This window comes from Haliaeetus leucocephalus, unplaced genomic scaffold, assembly GCF_000737465.1.
Source record: "Haliaeetus leucocephalus isolate CR32 unplaced genomic scaffold, Haliaeetus_leucocephalus-4.0 Scaffold339, whole genome shotgun sequence".
NCBI classification, from domain to species: Eukaryota; Metazoa; Chordata; class Aves; order Accipitriformes; family Accipitridae; genus Haliaeetus; species Haliaeetus leucocephalus.
In genome coordinates this window covers 11,891,502-11,909,101 of record NW_010972775.1, presented here as the reverse complement: position 1 = coordinate 11,909,101, position 17,600 = coordinate 11,891,502, and the positions used below count along the sequence as shown (strand labels likewise).

General features: G+C 39.5%; 1 protein-coding gene across 1 annotated transcript in view; it reads left to right on the top strand.

Moving 5' to 3' along the window:
- FBN1 (fibrillin 1) overlaps nt 1–17,600 on the top strand; it is a 144,005-nt gene that overhangs the window by 50,250 nt on the left and 76,155 nt on the right. The window contains exons 8-13 of the mRNA XM_010571868.1: nt 2,167–2,325; nt 5,698–5,856; nt 7,155–7,295; nt 8,098–8,217; nt 11,790–11,915; nt 14,048–14,170. Of these exons, the coding sequence (XP_010570170.1) occupies nt 2,167–2,325; nt 5,698–5,856; nt 7,155–7,295; nt 8,098–8,217; nt 11,790–11,915; nt 14,048–14,170 (828 nt within the window). The remainder of the gene's footprint in view (nt 1–2,166; nt 2,326–5,697; nt 5,857–7,154; nt 7,296–8,097; nt 8,218–11,789; nt 11,916–14,047; nt 14,171–17,600) is intronic.

The window sequence follows — 17,600 nt, the reverse complement described above, 5'->3', positions numbered from 1 at the left end:
GCAGCACTGGAGCCAAACAGCCAAAGGAAGAACTGGGAGTTCCATTATTACAAACCTTAAAAATTAGAATAGACAAAGCAAAGATAATATCTTCTAGAGCTGAAGAGCAGAAACAAGAGCAGGAGATCTCAACCCAAGTACATGAAGAGTGCTACAAAGCAAGCTGCTAGCCCATACTTCCAGTTGGCATAAATTTGTTTGGTCAGTGTTACTTTTTGGTGGCTTTTTCTTTTTTCTTTTTCTTTCCTTTTTTTTTTTTTTAAGAGGCACATTTTTCTTGAAAGTTATTTTCATGGTGATCTTTTGCCTTTTCAAAATACTATATTTTTTTTAGTGAAAAATATTAAAATATTAAAAGCTTAAACAGTAAAAAAAGTTGTTTCCTGCTGTTCTTGCTCTTATTTGTGTATTTTACCATTTGGAACAGAAACTGAAAGAGGAAAAAAAGAATCATTTCTGATTAGGAATATGGAAAGATATGGTATTTTTCTCACAAACTTACTGTCTTTTTCTGAAAACTATGTGTCTTTTTGTTGAGCTCCTGCACCTGTCGGTAGACAAAGATGTTTGCTGTGTGTTTACCTTTTTATGGCTCATGATGTGCTTCCACAGAGCCCATGTAGATCATTTTTCCACTTCTGCCCATTACTGCTTTTAAATGTTTCAAAACTTGGTACTGAACAAAACTCAGAAGGATGAATTACAGAGGATGATGGTAGGGTCTGTTAGAGGGCTTCCTTCCTTACCATCCACCCTACCATTACACCAAGCATCTGAATATCTCTCCAGGGATGCTGGAGAACAGTTTCTTCTCTGGGGAGCAGTTTGCATCAGAGCTTTATTTGATTTTTAAAATGGTAGATTAAGGAGCGTATGTGTTTTGGCAGTTTAGTTGGGTACCAGGAGAAAATGGAGGACCAGTAATAGAACTGAGTAGATTTTTTTTTCTTTGTTTCAGATTTCCATTATATGATAATATGAGTGAACTAACTAAAGTTTGGAAGCAAAGGCCAACTACCTCTTTTAGCTGTACTGCCAGTAATATCTGTGTTCAGTGTTCCAGTTAATAAAAGGCAGAACCATCACAGACTCTCTCAACAAATCACTATATATCAATTTCCTCAAAATAATAAGAAACTTCCTTGCTTTTTTTTATATCCACTAGAATAGCTAGTAAACTCTGGAAAGCACTGTTACTAGACAGATGAATCCACCATGCCTTGGATAACTGAGATACTGCTTCTTTAGGGAATGGTGTCTGCTATTGTAAGGTTCTATCTGCAACTTTTTCCTCTACGTTTTGACAGCAAATGTTTGTATATTTTAGAAACAAACTTGGTCTGGTTTATTGTGCAGCATCAAATCACACCACAGCTTATACTGAGTTTGACATAATGTGACATATTGTGAAACAATTGCTCAGAGCTTCAGATTGTATCACAAGATTTTTTTTTTTATTGTTATTATTTTTATTTTGCTCCCATCCACATTTTCTCTCCCATCTTTAAGCTGGGGGATCTCTGTGCAGTGTTGTTAGAGCTGAGTGTATGAAATCTGGGTACAGGATGTTCTTTGTACAGCACGTGCTTACCCTTTTCAGACAGGAAGCCAGCACATCTCCATAAACAATGTGATGGCACCAGTTAAAGCCATGTTGCTCTTTCTTGCCTGCAAGCCTATATCTTGTCAAATCACTACATACTTCAGCTGGGGAAGCCATGACTAATGGAAAATGAATTAATGCTTTGAGAGCTGCAATGCTGTGCGTTTATTGCTGTATATCAGTGGCTTTTGAATCAAAGTTTGAACAGAATTGACCTGGTACTATCTTTAATAGAAATGATACTGCAATTGGGGGGGGGGGGGGGCACAAAAGCATATTTTATTAGGTACTGAGTGCACATTTCTATTCTATTTTTGCCTCCATTGCTGTTCCGTATTTCACTTCAGCTTTCTCACAGGAGGTGTTACACCTGAATCCAAAGCAGCCCAAATATTATCTAGATTTTTATGGTTTTCTGCCTTTTGTTTTCTGATTGTTGTAATGTTCCAAGTGCTATGTCATCGATAATGTAATAAGCCAAGAAAAATGGGACCTTTCCCTTTTGTGAAAGTCACATTCCTCATTGGACTGATGATTACATATCCATTTCTTTCTCTCGGTAGATGTGCGTCCTGGATACTGCTTCTCTTCTCTGACCAACGGGCGATGCGGCAATCAGCTCCCCCAGCCTTTGTCCAAAATGCAGTGTTGCTGTGACAGTGGCCGATGCTGGTCTTCTGGTGCAGCCACCGCTCCTGAAATGTGCCCGATCAGATCCACTGGTATGAATACACCTGTATTCTTTTGAGTGTGGTTGAACACTGAATTAGGCAGTGATTTTCTTTTGTCAGTAATCTTTTCATTAAAGAACTACAGAGAATGGTTAAGGCTGGAAGGCACCTTGGGAGATTGTGTAGTCCAACCCCCCTGCTCAAAGCAGAGCCTCCTGTGGCAGGTTGCTCAGGACCCTTAGGAGGCTAGGGCAAGCAGGCATAAACAAAGAATTTTATCTGTTACTAATTAATGTTTTGTAGCCTGGTTATTCTGACCTTACCTGATTCAGATTTTGTTTTTAACATCCTCTTCAGACTCAAGTTACTTCCTCCAGAGCCTTCTAACAGATCCCTATTGCCTCTGCAGTTTCATTCTCATTGGAAAACTGGGCTTTCCTTCCTCTTATGTCTAGCTTTCTGAGGTGCCATTTATTTCCTGAAGTTTGACACAGAACATGATTTCTGTCTGCTACCAAAATGTGCTGTACTTTATCGCCTCCCTGTGTACTGAGATCCCTAGATTATGTGAGATATGAATTTAGAGAAGATGGTGAGCAGATTGTGAAACTAAGTGTGAGGGAGTGAAGGAAAGATTTTTTTGAGATTGTTTAGGACTGGAGACCTAGTGAAATGCTTTAGAAAAGAATAATAGAAGAAACAAGGATTGATGGGAGGAGCTCAAGGGAGGTGCAGAGTTTAGGGAGGAATGGGGGTCAACTCTATAGCAGTGTAGCTCTGAAGAAATTGTCAGAGGTCATGTGTGGGAGCATTTATTATTATTTTTAATCCTTTGAGTGAAACTGCATAATACTGGAGCAGAGATCTATGATCAGAACTCTTGGAAGACTCTTCCTGGTTCTGTCACGATCTCATTATTAATATTTAAACACGTTAAATGTCCAAGACTGGCTAGAACAATGCTAACAAAATAGTGTAATCTATTGATGCTTGTCTGAAATAGGAGGACAAGGAGAAAGCTTTCAATCTTAACACAGTTGCTGTTTTCTTTACTTACTTTCTAATTATTCATATCTAACTGGTGAATAAACTGGGTGGAAAAGTGAAGTAATTTGGCCAAGGCCACAGACTGAGACGTGGTGGAGAAGGTGCTAGAACCCAGGACTTCCTGACTCATAAATTCATGCAAGGTCTTCCAGATCATAGTTACATGCCACTTTTTTCTTCCCCCTGCCCTGACTTGGGACATAAATTGAGACTATAAATTACTCTTTTCAAAGTGCTTTGAAATTCTTTGAAAGGCCTTACATGTATTGCTGTCATTATTTAATCAAGTTCAGTTATTCCTTAATGTATCCTGAGAAAGCAAGATGAGGAATTTAGAGCTGTCAGTGGCCCAAAGTCTCTCTAACTCTGAAATGGAAATTTACTGCAATATAAAGTGGAGCACTAGCTGCATAATGTAACCAAGTGGTTGCATTTTCAATTGTGGGCAGCAGACCCAGATGTTACTATAAAATAGGCTGTTTATTGCTAGAAATTATACATGGAGATTAAAGTTGCAATAAAAAAGGCTTGCACTGTATTTCTTTGCATAACACAGCAATAATTGTTCATGTGGAATGGCAAGGTTTACCATTGACACTATAAATACTTTAGAAGTGGTATCTCAGGCATCCAGCCATGTGTGCTCAATTCTCGCCTTAGCAGTCACTTCATGTGTGCTAATTCCATTCAACCAATGGGCAGCCCTAAGGCTGTGACTTTTTTTTGCATGGAAGGCCTAGGCTCCTGGTGCATTGGCTTTGGATAATTGGGTATTACCAATCTAGAGTAAAAAAGAAATACAGTATTGTTTCTTTCACAAAGACTGATCAGTGGGTTGTAGAGAATGTGTGATTAGAGAATTGGCTATTAAAACCACTGTCATTAGCAAATATTTGCATGTTGGAATTTGTGGATGTACATACACAGACAGTGTTTCTTCTGAATGTCTCTATTTTATCACAGGTAGACCACTGATTGAGAGTAGATTCAGGTTACATATGAACAGGCAAAATAGAAAGCTAAGAAAAAAAACCAAATAAACAAAATACAGTACATAATACAATAAAATCTTCTTGGGAATGATTTAAAGATTAAAATCACTCTAAGGAACAATAGAAGGAAATCCAGTGACACATGAAACAAACTGATCACTTAAAAGCATTAAAGTAAATGCAAAGATCAGAAAAAAAGCAGGAAAAGCAGAACGTCAGGCTACCATGTTTATTTAACAAATCCTCTGTGATTCGGGAAGAGCTTCTAATGTGTTTTACAGGTGGAAATAGAAGTGAGATAGACGTGTTGAAGGCTGAAATACCCAGCTTAGTTCTTCCAACACTGCATTTATTCTTCAGTTCTCATTTTTTATATTGTTTCAGGAATTCATGCATCTCTGTAGCATTTTGTTTTCATTATATAATTCCTCTTCCCTATTGTGCCATAAACTTTAAAATTTTGAAGTTCAAAGATACTGACTACACAAATAGTTATTTGTGTACACATGAATTGTGGACATGAATTAGGTCAGCTGGAAATGTGGTCTTTAATTGTGATACTCTGCATGCATTCTTTGGATTGTGAGTTCCAAACCCACACTTCCCAAAGACAAAAGAGTCGGGGACAGGAGGAAAAGTGGGGCAGTAGGGCAGATGCCACTAATAGAGATAAACAATAGGAGAATGCATAACACTCAGCGTAGACTGTGCTTACAGCAAAATAGATCATTTTCCCGTCATCTGGAAAAGGATAAACTTGGTGTGGATCTGACTCAGTTTCTCTTTGTCTGCGCCCCTTAGACTGCACCTCGTTTTGGTTTCTGCTTTTATTAGCAAACTTCATTTTCATAGGGAAATAGTATTAGTGTATTCATTCTCTAATTGGTTTTGCCTCATTGCTTGTATTTATATTTCTTTGTTTTAGGAGGTTAACTTTTAAGAAATCCAGTTGAAACTGGGCTTTTTTCCGTGTTCAGTGTTCTTCTAACTCTGTGGCAAGCTTTGTGTTAAATTAACTTGGGATCATGTCCAAAAGTCCTTCTTTAGGTAAACTTCCCACTGAGCTCATCAAAGATTTTGCCTGAAAGAAGACTAAGTAGATTAAGATCAGGTTCCCACCTTACTGTTCAATTTCACATCCAGAATGTCAGTTACGTTATCTGTTTACTAGCAGCCTTCTGAGAAGTATTGATACCCTCCTGTGGATTAATGACTCAATTCACGGAACAAAGCTTGTTACTATGAATAAAATGTATAGGCTCAGATTTTCCAGATTATTTAAGGTTTGTTATTGCTAATCTGAAACGCTGCAAAAAGGGGGAGATTTGGATTAAATGGAAAGGCTAGAAGAGTCTAAGACAGCATTCATATTTTCATGTTTCAGATGAGTATCGCAAATTGTGCACAGTAGCTGCTCTGCTGCCAGCGAGACCGGACCTTCCTCCAGGCCGTCCTGATGTCATGCCTCCACCACTCCTTCCTGGTGTTTACCCTCCTCAACAGCCAGAAATCGTCTATCCATCTCGGGCTCCACCACCTCATGGTAAGAAAGAAATAATAACCTTTCCCTGCACCATTTGCATTTAGCTGTGTTGAAAACATGCATTTCTCAGGAGCAACGTGCTACCATCAGCTGGTGGTATCTTTTGTTTACTTTATGTGGATGTATAGTCTGTGGACATCCTTCTAATCATAGCCTGGTTACCATGTATCTTACAGCAAGTGTACTTCATTGGTAGTGATTTCCCTGTTAAGACAGGATTAAAAAATTACGTCCTCACTGTCTGTACTGAGGCCCATGTATTGTAGTAGTTACACTACTGTTATTTTAAGGCTATTGTGAGCTTTGCATGTCAACATTGAGGAACGTGAATAGTTCTTTGACTAGGTTGTGATAGTTACATTAAAGAGCTTGGCTGGGAGAAAGCAGCTTCTTTCAGGTTGTTTTCCTCACTCTCGCTTGGCCAGGTAGGAAATGTACCAATAAAAATACTAGTTTGCTGGACACTGAGGCTGACCCAACATGAAGAAAGAACTTTTTCAGTGATAGACATGGATAGGTTAGGTTTCTGTAGAGCAAGGAAGAAGCCAGAGCAGAATACCAATATATTCTTTATTCTGCCCCTTGCTCAGGGAATTTACTACATGCCCATGTAGTCTGCAGTAGGCATGTGCCACCTGAAGTTGTTTGGCATAGCCACATACTCTTTTGCAAGTAAACACAAGCTCAATTCACCCATACTCTGTGCAGCTGGCACCAGCTGAAACTATTTAGTCTTGGTTCAGCACCAAGCTGAGCTAATAAGCCTAAGAGGCAAAGTATGTTAACTCAGGCCTGACACTGCACTGATGTAGCTGCATGGCTTCTGGTCAGCTGGGAGCACAGACACAGCCAGCTCATGTCTGCCTGCCAAAGACCATACAGGCATACCTTCCAGGCTTATCCCTGCCCTCCTCTCACTGTGCTATCTGTGAAAATGCAGATAACTGAATCAGTCTGACTGCTCTTTACTGCTGTAAGCTTTTAGTAGAGTCCCTGCAGTGCTGCGTACCTACTTTACCACTAGGTATGAGCAAGCTCGGTCCTTTTTTGTCCTGCAAAAGAGGAAAACAGGATCAGACTTGCCACAGTGAAAAAATCAGTGGTTGCTAGCTGTTTTCGGACAAATCTGTAAGAGTCAAAGTGCCATTTTCTCTCTCCCAATGCTGATTTTACTATGTAATTCACATTATGATGGAAGGTAAATGTTGACTTTTAACGGAAAATGCTGCACAAGTTGCAGATTACAAAAAATGATTATGATGCACTATTAAAATATTTTTCCAACTCTGTTATTTCAGTGATTTTGCCGGTGAACTTCACTGACTATTGCCAACTGTTCCGACATCTCTGCCTCAATGGGCGCTGCATTCCCACTCCTGGGAGCTACCGCTGCGAGTGCAACAAAGGATTCCAACTGGATGTTAGAGGGGAATGCATTGGTATGTGGTTTTCTGCTGTAAATCACAGAGGGGAATTTTGTTTTAAAGAAAAAAAAAATTCTTTTCCACACAACGTAATAACTCTGAGGTCTTAAATAAAACAACCCCCCCTCCAAAAAAAACCCAAGTAAATAGACTTCCAAGAACTAATTGCTTTCAACTGCAAACTTATTTTTACAGCAGTTTTGCCTTTCAGACAGTATTTAACAAAACTTGTAACTTGCCACAAAATTATACAGAAGTAAGGATTTCTTATTTTACTAACCTTTGACTATAGTGTACTTATTAGTGATTCAAAATGACCTCTTTAAAATGCTACCAGCTCTTTGAGTATGCAAATGACCTATTGTTAAAAAAAAAAAAAAGGCAGTCATGATCTCAGGCTTAGTAAGATTTACAAGTCCTTTTTCAGCTCATCAGGAGTATCTTGTTGGGCTCTTGAGCCCTTTAATTTTGGAACTCGGCCAGACCTTGACGATAGGAGCAATGATTAGCTGTCTCTTACAGGCAAGATTTTGCTTCTGTCACTATCTGTCTCTCCAGTGGGTCTGGGAATGAGGAGGTGTGAGATTAAGGCCTCTACCTCTCGCACATGCAGTATCTTGTCTTCTTGAGTACTCCTTTTTCCCAGCTCCTGCTTAGCTTAGAACATGGGTTCCTTTTACTGTGAATTCAGTGGTGTCCCTTTCCTTTCAGATTGAAGCACACTATTTCTCCAGCTACAAAACAATAGAATACCCCTACAGACCTGAATAACTTTCAACCATTGTCTTAATAAAAATACATTGTCTGTGTTCCCCAGATGTTGATGAATGTGAAAAGAATCCATGCATCAGTGGAGACTGTGTGAACACCCAGGGATCCTACATATGCCAGTGTCGTATAGGATATCAGAGCACGCCAACTAGAACAGAGTGCCGAGGTAAATTATGGTTTTACAGTCATATCTGTACTATTGTATAAGTCCCAGAAGGGAAAACAGTTTTTAAGCAGAATTTAACATGTGTTAAATATGAGGGGGGGGTTAAAAAAATAAATCAGATATGGCAGTAAAAATTATTATCCTGCCTGAGCTGGCTGCTCACAAACTGGGTTTTGAAGAAAGACATTTTGTCTTGTGCTGAAAGTATCTTGGCACCATTCATGGCTTTGAAGTGGAAGAGTCATATTTTCTTTTTGGTTGTTGTTTTTGTTTTTCAAACTATTAAGACATTTTTCTTTTGCTTATTGAGGATCTCAAGGAGAGTTAAACATCCCTTCTTTGGAGAAACCCTTTACCTATTTCTTTGGAGAAACCCTTTACCTATTTCTTTGGAGAAACCCTTTACCTATTTCTTTGGAGAAACCCTTCACGTATTACTGTTAAAAGACTAAGAGAGGTGAGGGGAAAGATAAGTCTTTCACTGGGTAAATATAGTAGTACAGTACCCATGTGTTGTCCCTGCCTGCTGTCAGAGAAAGAACTAAACATAAATTACAGCAAGGAAAACTTAAATAAGGTATGGAAAAGTAGTGAAGCACTGGGAAGGTCTAGGTGGGGAAGCTGTAGAATCCCCATTATTGGTGTTTTGAAGACCAGGCTCAACAGTAGTCCCAATGTTCTTCATCCTGTCTTCCTGTGGGAGTGAGGAATGTGTAGCTCCTCAGTGGTCAGCCCTCTGTCAGGGTTCTGTGGCTCCCAAACTGTCCGGGGGTGGGGGAATTTGACTGTAAAGGTGGATGCAATCCTTTATAGTTAAGTCATAATGAGAAACTTCTGGCAGGAGAATGAATGACTACTTTGATATTCCGTAAGAAGTGAAGCATCTAAATGAAACAGGATGTTGAATGCTCAGAGGCCCAGCTTGTCTTCATATTTTGCTTTCTGCACTAAGAGGAGGGTTCCTTGAGCATGCATTCATTCTGAAGCAGAGAGTTTCTAAAAAGCCAGAAGAAAGCTATCTGTATTAGTGTGCAAATTTTTTTTTTCTTCCCTTTGTGAATCAGAAAGGTATTTGTGGTACAGAAGCTTACTCCAGTCCAGGAGGACATGCAGAGCCAGCACCACTGCTGCATGTTGCTGGGAGTATTTGACCTAATTGCTGCCAAACAGCCATGTTGTGGAAGCATCTTCATAGTTCAGCTGACTAGTGGTGAAGGAGTGCTGAAGTGGAGTCTCAGCAGTGATGAATTTACTCATGAGTCATTTTTGTCACACGCTTTTAATTTGACTGATTCATTACACAAACACATGGTTGTCAGAAGCCCAGTAGCTTAATGGCATTAAAGTGTGGTCACTTAGCAGTTCCTTTGCAGTCTATGGGAACTGTGCTTGCTTGACAGGCAGTTCAGAAAATGCTACGATGTGCAGAATCTTTGTTTTCTGAGGGAAGTTTTAGGACCAGTTTAGGAAAAGAAAAAAGCTAGTGGGGTGCATTTGGCAAAATATGCATATAGCACCGGTGCCTGCCAAAGTCAGCATTTGCTGTAAAATTACTTCGCATGACTACTTTGTATGTTGAGGTTTTATTTTTTGCATAGACAAATGTGTCTGTGCCGATACGGTTTTGCAAATGTATTCCTTACGTCCATTCTTGAAAAATGAAGTCTCCATAATGACCAGATGTTTATCTATTCCTTGCTCTGAGGTTCCAGGGGAGGGTTTTTTTCTGCATGATGAGTCTGATAGGTGACTGATTAAACTTTGCAGTCTGTATCGCAAGCTACTGATTCAACCGTTATTAGGATCCCTTATAATTTTAGTAGGCATTTGGCTGAATGAATATGTTAATTGGAGACATAGATGAATAAGGTTGTAAAATTATGATTAGTGACCAAAACAAGAAATGCTTTTCAATTGCAAAAGAGGGGATGTAAAATGGACCTCAAAAAAAGGCAAAAATTTAAATGATTAGCTATGAATGTATGGGAGTTGAAGCTTTAATACGTAAGTGCTTACTATAATCTACCTGACATTTCTGTGAGGTGGAGGTCAGAACTTCCATGGAGATGGCAACAATTATGGACATTTCAGTGAGAGGGGAGCTTTGATTTTTGCAAGTTTCTCAGGGCGGGGGGGGGGGGGAAAAAAAAATCCACAATGTTATTTCATAATTTGAAAATTAGAAATGTAACATAAGCTAGTGGTGGGTCTCTAGTCAGCTGTGTATATGTAAAGAACAATGAGATTCTGTGTTAATTTTCTGCACCATGATTTAGAGGGCATCAGATGCATAAAAGTACAAATCCTAATGAACTCTTTTAAAAAGTAAAAGGCTAGAAAAATCTTGAGATGCTGTAGCATTTCTGCCTGTCCTAAGGAAGAAAGCTGGTGGAGTAGCTGAAACCAGGCTCAGGTACAACCGAGTGCCACAAAAATGGGGGAAAGGGACTGAGCAGAGAGAAGACTCACTTTTATGCGTTTCTGATCGCTGATGCTTATTTATCAAATGAGGGGAGGGTTATCAAGCCTGTACGCTTTTGCTGGAAGTCAAGAGGTCTGCAGGCTGCCACTGCACTGACCTGTCACTCAAGCAGCTCTTGTCTCTGCCAGCCTGGTTGCTTGCTTGCAAAACAGTTATTTTCAGGGATTTCTTAGCAGCTTCCCAGAACTACCATGCTGCTAGGAAGGCAAATATAGGCTCACGATTTTGAGAGGCATCAGTTCCCCCTTAGATAGGTGTCTAGAGAGCAGAGGCATTTGGGAGGACACCCTGTGCTCCGCTTCTTCCTGAAGCACAGCAATGCACTTCTACGGAGAGGGCCTGGGGAAGGGCACCCCCAGGATATTTGGGAAGGCAGCATTGTTGCAGGATAGATAGGTCTGCATGGGCTGATTGAGATCTCTCTGAGCAGAGTCCCCTGTGTGCAGGAATCTCTGGGAGATGGTCCAGGCCTTGATGGAGAACACTGAGCAATCTGAAAAATGTCTAGACAGTCTGTCTCAGCATCTCCTCTCCCCTCGTTTGGAGGAGAGGGAGAGCTGCCAGCCTTGTGTGATATCACTATTCAGGTCCTCCAAAGCACTTGCCAAGCACCTCCTGCAGAGAGAGGGAAATGAAGAGCTGATGTTTCAAATATAAAATAAGCAGGAGAAATATCTTCTGAGGTGGGAAAGTCTCGAACTTTCCTGTTATCTTACAAAGCAGCAGCAAAAAACAAGCTTCCCCTGTCTTTCCTTCAGTAGTTAGCTATTGGTAAGTTAAACTTAAGTAAAAATATTTTCATGATGAACAAAAATGAAAAAAAACAATTCAGAGGGTCTGATTCTTGCTTGAGCAAGCTGCAGAGTAGTGTTCACTGAAATTCTTCCACAGCAACTTGAAATTTCAAGCTGATGAACATTTTCCACCCCCATAACATTTGGTTGTGGAAATCAAAATAAATCATTTCTCAGGTGAATATAGTTTCCATGTAGGGTTAAAAACCTAGGGGAAGGGGAAATGGGAAAAATTCCTCTTGAGTATAAAAAAGAAAAACCCCAAAATGTTATTTTTCTTTTCGATTGGCTTTCAGACATTGACGAATGTTTACAGAATGGTCGTATCTGTAATAACGGACGATGCATAAATACAGATGGCAGTTTTCACTGTGTGTGTAATGCTGGCTTTCAAGTGGCAGCTGATGGGAAAAACTGTGAAGGTAAGGCTTTTCTGAACTTATTCCATATCAGTAATTACAGTTGCAAGAGGTTATTCGTGTCAATGAAAAAGAAAAGGACCTTGGGGGGAGGGGGGGGAGGAAACAAGGAATCAAATTTCTAAATACCTTTTGCTGTATCTGGGAGGGCAAGTAAACTGTCTTTTGCAGCCAGTTCTGGAGCCTTGGCTTGGCAATCCTCAACAGGATGTCTGTCCAGCAGGAGAAATAGCACATACCACTATCGCAAAATGCAGTTTCTTTGATGGGAGTGGTACATTTTAAAACAGAGCACAAGTCACATGCTGCCTGATTTTACTGTGTGTTTAACAGCATGCTTTATGAGATCTTACTGGGTGACTAGCAATGTGTTTTATGTAGATGCAGTCTGGTCTGACCCATAAAAACTGTTTTAAGAAAAATTTGTAAACATAATTGATGTGTTCCTACCTCCCAGACCTTTAGTAAAGAGGGGAAAAAGAAGAATGTTCTTTATCATGCTTCCCAAGGTCCTTGGGAGGGTTCCCAATGATCTATTCATACGTTAAAGGAATTTCGAGCACTGTTCTTAGAAACATTTTTGGCAGAATATTATCTCAGTGATTCAGCTCAAAGACTTAATGCCAAAATTCCTGGTTGGGATAGATACACGATTTTTTTTTTTTAAATCATAAATTATTTTTGTCTGACTTAGCCTGTAAGTAAAAAGAAAACACACCATGTCTAGAAGTGTAATTTCTGTCCAAGACAGCTGCAATATTAAGGAAAATAGCACGATTCTGAATATATTGTAATGTCATTACAATCCAGTGATTTTATGTGCTAGTAGTGATTCTGTTAATCCTTGGTAGAGACAGACATTTTAAGACTCTGTTTTTCCTGACTCTTTTTTAGATACAGTTTAGCACTATAAGCTGCTTTTTAAATATGTTATTATGGAACTATATTGACCAAATATATTTGGAAATTAACGTATTTTGGAAAAAAACTCGATTCTGATTTCTTCCTTTCCCACCAAATACCATGTGCTAATAGTAATAAGAACCAGGACATCGGCAGTCTGGTAAAACATTTTTAATTCCATTGCATATGTTGCCAGAATGTCTGTTGCATCCACTTATGAAACAGTTTCATCTCTGGCATTGTAATGCATTGAGTTTTGCTCTTAGGAATACATGTGCACACACACTAATCAGTAAAGACCATGGCATTGTGCCATACCTTAATGTAACTGTGTATAGTCCTTCAGGTGAAACTGGTAAATAGTGCTAATTTTTTTGGATGTAACATCCAAAACTCATTTCATTTGTGCCAGGATGAAATAAAGACTAAGAGGATATAAAAGCTTACTCAAATCAAGCACAGAATTCTCTGTACTTGCCTATTGGTTTTTGTCATTGTGTAAGTAACTGTGCAGCATTCAGAATAGCAGTGTCTGGGACCTCCACCTTTTCGTTTTTGAATCATTCATGCTATGCCATTAGGTCAGAGGGTGAATAATGCTAGTATGAAGCTATGATTAGTAAGTTCCCTCCTCTGTGATCTGTCATGCTGAATCCAGGGAAGGGGTAGGTTTTATTTTAAAACGAAGTTGATGGTGACAGTGCCCACAGAATGCATTCTTGAGCACAGTGCTGGGAATTCTCCCACATTATAAACAGACTCATCCAATGGAGGTTACAAAAGTTTTCGCTCCAAACACAAATGCCCACTCCTCCCCTTTCAGGTGTTCTTAGTAACATAAAGTTGTGTTTACCATTCCAAATAGGAGGCTGTTTCTAACCTAGCTTCTATGTACATCAGGACTGCAAACCCTCTTCAATTACATAACTTTCTCACTTTTTTACAGTTTTTACCAACTGGCAGTTCTTAAGCTGTCCAATTCTCATCTGTTTTTCATTCTCTTTGCTCTTTTTGGATACCTACCTTTGTATGTTAATGATTCATTATGAAAAAACAAAGTCATTGCTTTGACACATCCTCTAGGACGGTGCAGTATGTCTCATCATATGTTTCTGATTATCATATACCTCTGACAACTAAGAAAGAAATTAAGGTTTATCTTTTGGATAGAAGTAGTAAGAGTTCTTTTACTTAATAGACATAATGCTCATAATGTTTATGTACCTTTTCAGATATGGATGAATGCAGCATAAGGAACATGTGCCTCAATGGGATGTGCATCAATGAAGATGGCAGTTTTAAATGTATTTGTAAACCAGGGTTCCAGTTAGCATCTGATGGACGCTATTGCAGAGGTGAGCACACTAAATTACGGGTTCCCAAAGCTTGTGAGTTATGTGCCTCTAGTAGCTTCAAGAATCGCCTTATTTCCGTATAGTGATCCTTGGGGACAAGAAATACTGGGCAGAGTTCTCATCAGATATGCTTTTTTAATCAGCTAGAATGATTTGTCACTGTGCAAGACAGTACTCAGTCTTCTCCACAGTGATGAGCAACCACCCTAACTAGTGAGTTGAAAATATTTTTTGATCAAGGACTCTGTGATCTGACCTAGTTAAACTCCAGGTTTTTTTGCCTATGAGGTCTTCTGCAGTTTGGCTCTAGTATATCTCACTTTTTGTTTGGCCTTTTAAAGTTTTCTGCCCTTGGCCACCCAAACATCCTGGCTTATTGCCTTCTTTGGATTTCTCTCCCATTCCTGCCTGGGTGTTCCTAGTCAATTCGGCATCTCCGAGGAGTGCCCAGCACCCCATGTGACCAAGATGCAGACATGAGCACCACAGCAAGATTGTCTTTTCCATTTTCTGCACTAGCTCAGCAATAGCCCCTGTGGGAGACACTGCAGAGTTCTGGTTGCTAGTTATGTCATCAGAGTTTTCTGTTCAGTCCTGTCAGGAACTGGAAGTTTTATGTGTAGAAATCTTCATGTTTCAGCAAGTTTTACAGGCACAAAGCAGAAGTCCGAATAAGGAATAAACAAGTGCTGGGCCAAGTTGCTTACAGATTTTCTTTTGAAAAATTTTAAATCTTTTAACTCTTGGAATCAAGGCAGAAAAAGTGCTTGCTTACACTTTGGCAAATTTAAAAAAAGGTCACACTAGATTACACAGCAGCATCATGTTGTGGACCAATAACAAAAATAAATGTTTGAATAAATAATTTGGGTTTCAGAGTTAGTGACAGGAAAGGTGAAATAATTTGGATCCTGTTGCTTCTTGAACACTGTAGCAGTCTTGGATCTGAACTGTGCGGTGTCTAGACTTAGACTTTAGATCCAAACCAGGCCAATAAATCTGGTAAAACATCTGGAACTTCTCTTGCATTTGATAACTTTTGCACTAGGTATGCAGGACAGTGCTACCCAGCCTTCAGGTGCGGGAATCATGTATTTCTAATGAGAGATGACCCCATTCTTGCTTTGTAATAGGGTTGTTTTGATTGGGAGAATGAATTGTTCTTTAGTTTCTCAAATGAACAAATGTGCCGATCCATACAAGTGTCTCCTTAGCTTTACAGCTACTGGCTGTGTTGGCTGCAGCCTTCACACACTTAGAGCAATCAGCTTTATTTCCATTCTTACCTGTTTTCCGAGTGGTAGGTGTATGTCTGTGCTTTGCTAAAGCTTATTTTCCAGCTGGTTTTTGTGTGGGATGGCAGCAGGACTTGGTCTCTGACTTGGCAGGGAAGAACTCAATGCCCATCAGGCCTTGGCACATCAGCCAGTCATGTTCTCAAAGACCACTGGCTGCTCTCTGTGTCGTTAGCAGGGATGTGACTCACTGATGCAAGCTCAGCCCAAATGCTCGTCTTGATTTTTGCCTTGAGCATCTTTTGGTATTTTTTCTTTCTTTCTTTCTTTCCTTTTTTTTTTTTTTTAACATCAGTCTGTGCACTGAAATGCCATCCAAGAAGATGGTATGTAAATTGCTTCAGACTACTTAAAAACCAATGATACTCAACTTCACAGCCTCTGTTACATGCCTCCTGGCTAAACAGGAGTATGGATACAGCCAAAAAGGGGTTTCTGGCCCTAGAGAAATGTTACTTCTGTGCATCAAAGGAAGAATATTTGAAAATTATCCAAAATTGCAGGCAACTCAACTGATCCTACTGAAAGTTGGAACAGATCTTATAGTAATATGAAGGATTTCTCCCACTGCTTTTCAACACTTACAGTAAGCCTTGTTCTCTATGAATGAGCATGGAAACATTCATTACGTGTTAAAATTGCTATTGGGTCAAAATCAAAACAGATTTTGAGACCTTGACACCCAAATTACACTTTTTCCCAACTTCATGTTTGTCTCCTTTCTTCCACTTGCCCAAAGTATTATGAAATAATTCCCAGGAATGTAGTGGCTACAGAGAGCACAACTCTCTGGTAAATGTCTCCAGTCATGTTATTAAAAGTTTAAAAGAGTGATCTTTAATAATGTCTTTTCCTGTACATTTCAGTGCTTATCCTTATTGAGTCCTTTCTGTACACACCACATGTACAGAGTAAATAACTTCTGTCCTACAGAATGGTTAGCCTTTGAAACACTCATTGTTCCCACTGCATATCCTGAATTTGTTTGTGAAGTGAATGCATTAAGATCTTACAGAAGCTTAAACTCTAACCTCGTGCTTGCACAAGCAGTCTGTGCTCATGCATATTGGGAATTTGTGTATGCACAAAATGACATTTCTGCAGCAAATTGGCTACCTGCCTGAGCAATTTTAATATGGAATTGAACATGTGTTTATGCCAAACTCTTTAGGGGATCAACAAAGGATTATAAGAATTGCAGTGTGCAACACATTGCTCCTATAAACATCTCATTTGATGCACTCTAAGCTGAATTTTGAACTAGTAAGAAGAATTTCTAACCCAAAATGGGGGATACTGTAATTGACACTTAGTTCCATAAAACTGGAATTTAAGTATAAGTACAGGGCATGTGCTTGGCTGTCTGGTAAAAAATTCCACTCGGGCTTTATGAAGTAACATGCCAAAAAAGAATGTTACACCATAGTCTTGTGTATTCCCTGTAATACAAGACATAGTAAACTTATTCACCATTAGCTTCTTTTGCTGATGGTTTTTCAGAAATACTTACATCAGGCAAGCAGAGGTTTAAAGCATTAATTCTGTTCCGTACATTGTTTTGTCTTTAGACCAAACAGAAATTCCCCAAACTGAAAGCTATTGCAAGGCAACTGAAAGTGGCAGTTTAGTAGTCTGAGTAAATTTTTCCTGGTTAAAATTAGAGGACTTAGTGTGCCCAGCTGGCACTACTGAGCAAGCTAAGCAGAAAAGGCAAAAACTCATTGGACATGGAGAATGAGTCCATTAGTTGGTTTTCCAGAACCAGGATGAGGTACTCTGGCAAAAGCGGAAAAGCGAGTATTTTTGAAGTTGTCCAGATGGCGACTTTTACCACAGAAGGCAGCGGAGCCTTGTCGAGGTTAGAAATTTGGACTTTATGCCTGCATGTGCAGTTGATTTGCTGGGTGGAATCTCAGCCCTGCTAAAAGCAGAGGCTTTTTACCCCATCTTTACTGGAGCCAGGTTTTGAGCTGATCTGCGCAATTCTAAGTGACCCACTTCACCTTTCTGTAAAACATCTATAACAGTATTTTCAACACATTTGTAAACTGGTGCAAAAGAAAATGGATTGCACGTTTCACCCCTTACTAGCTTACAAAATCTTTTTTTAAAAATGAACTACAGGAAAAGGAAAA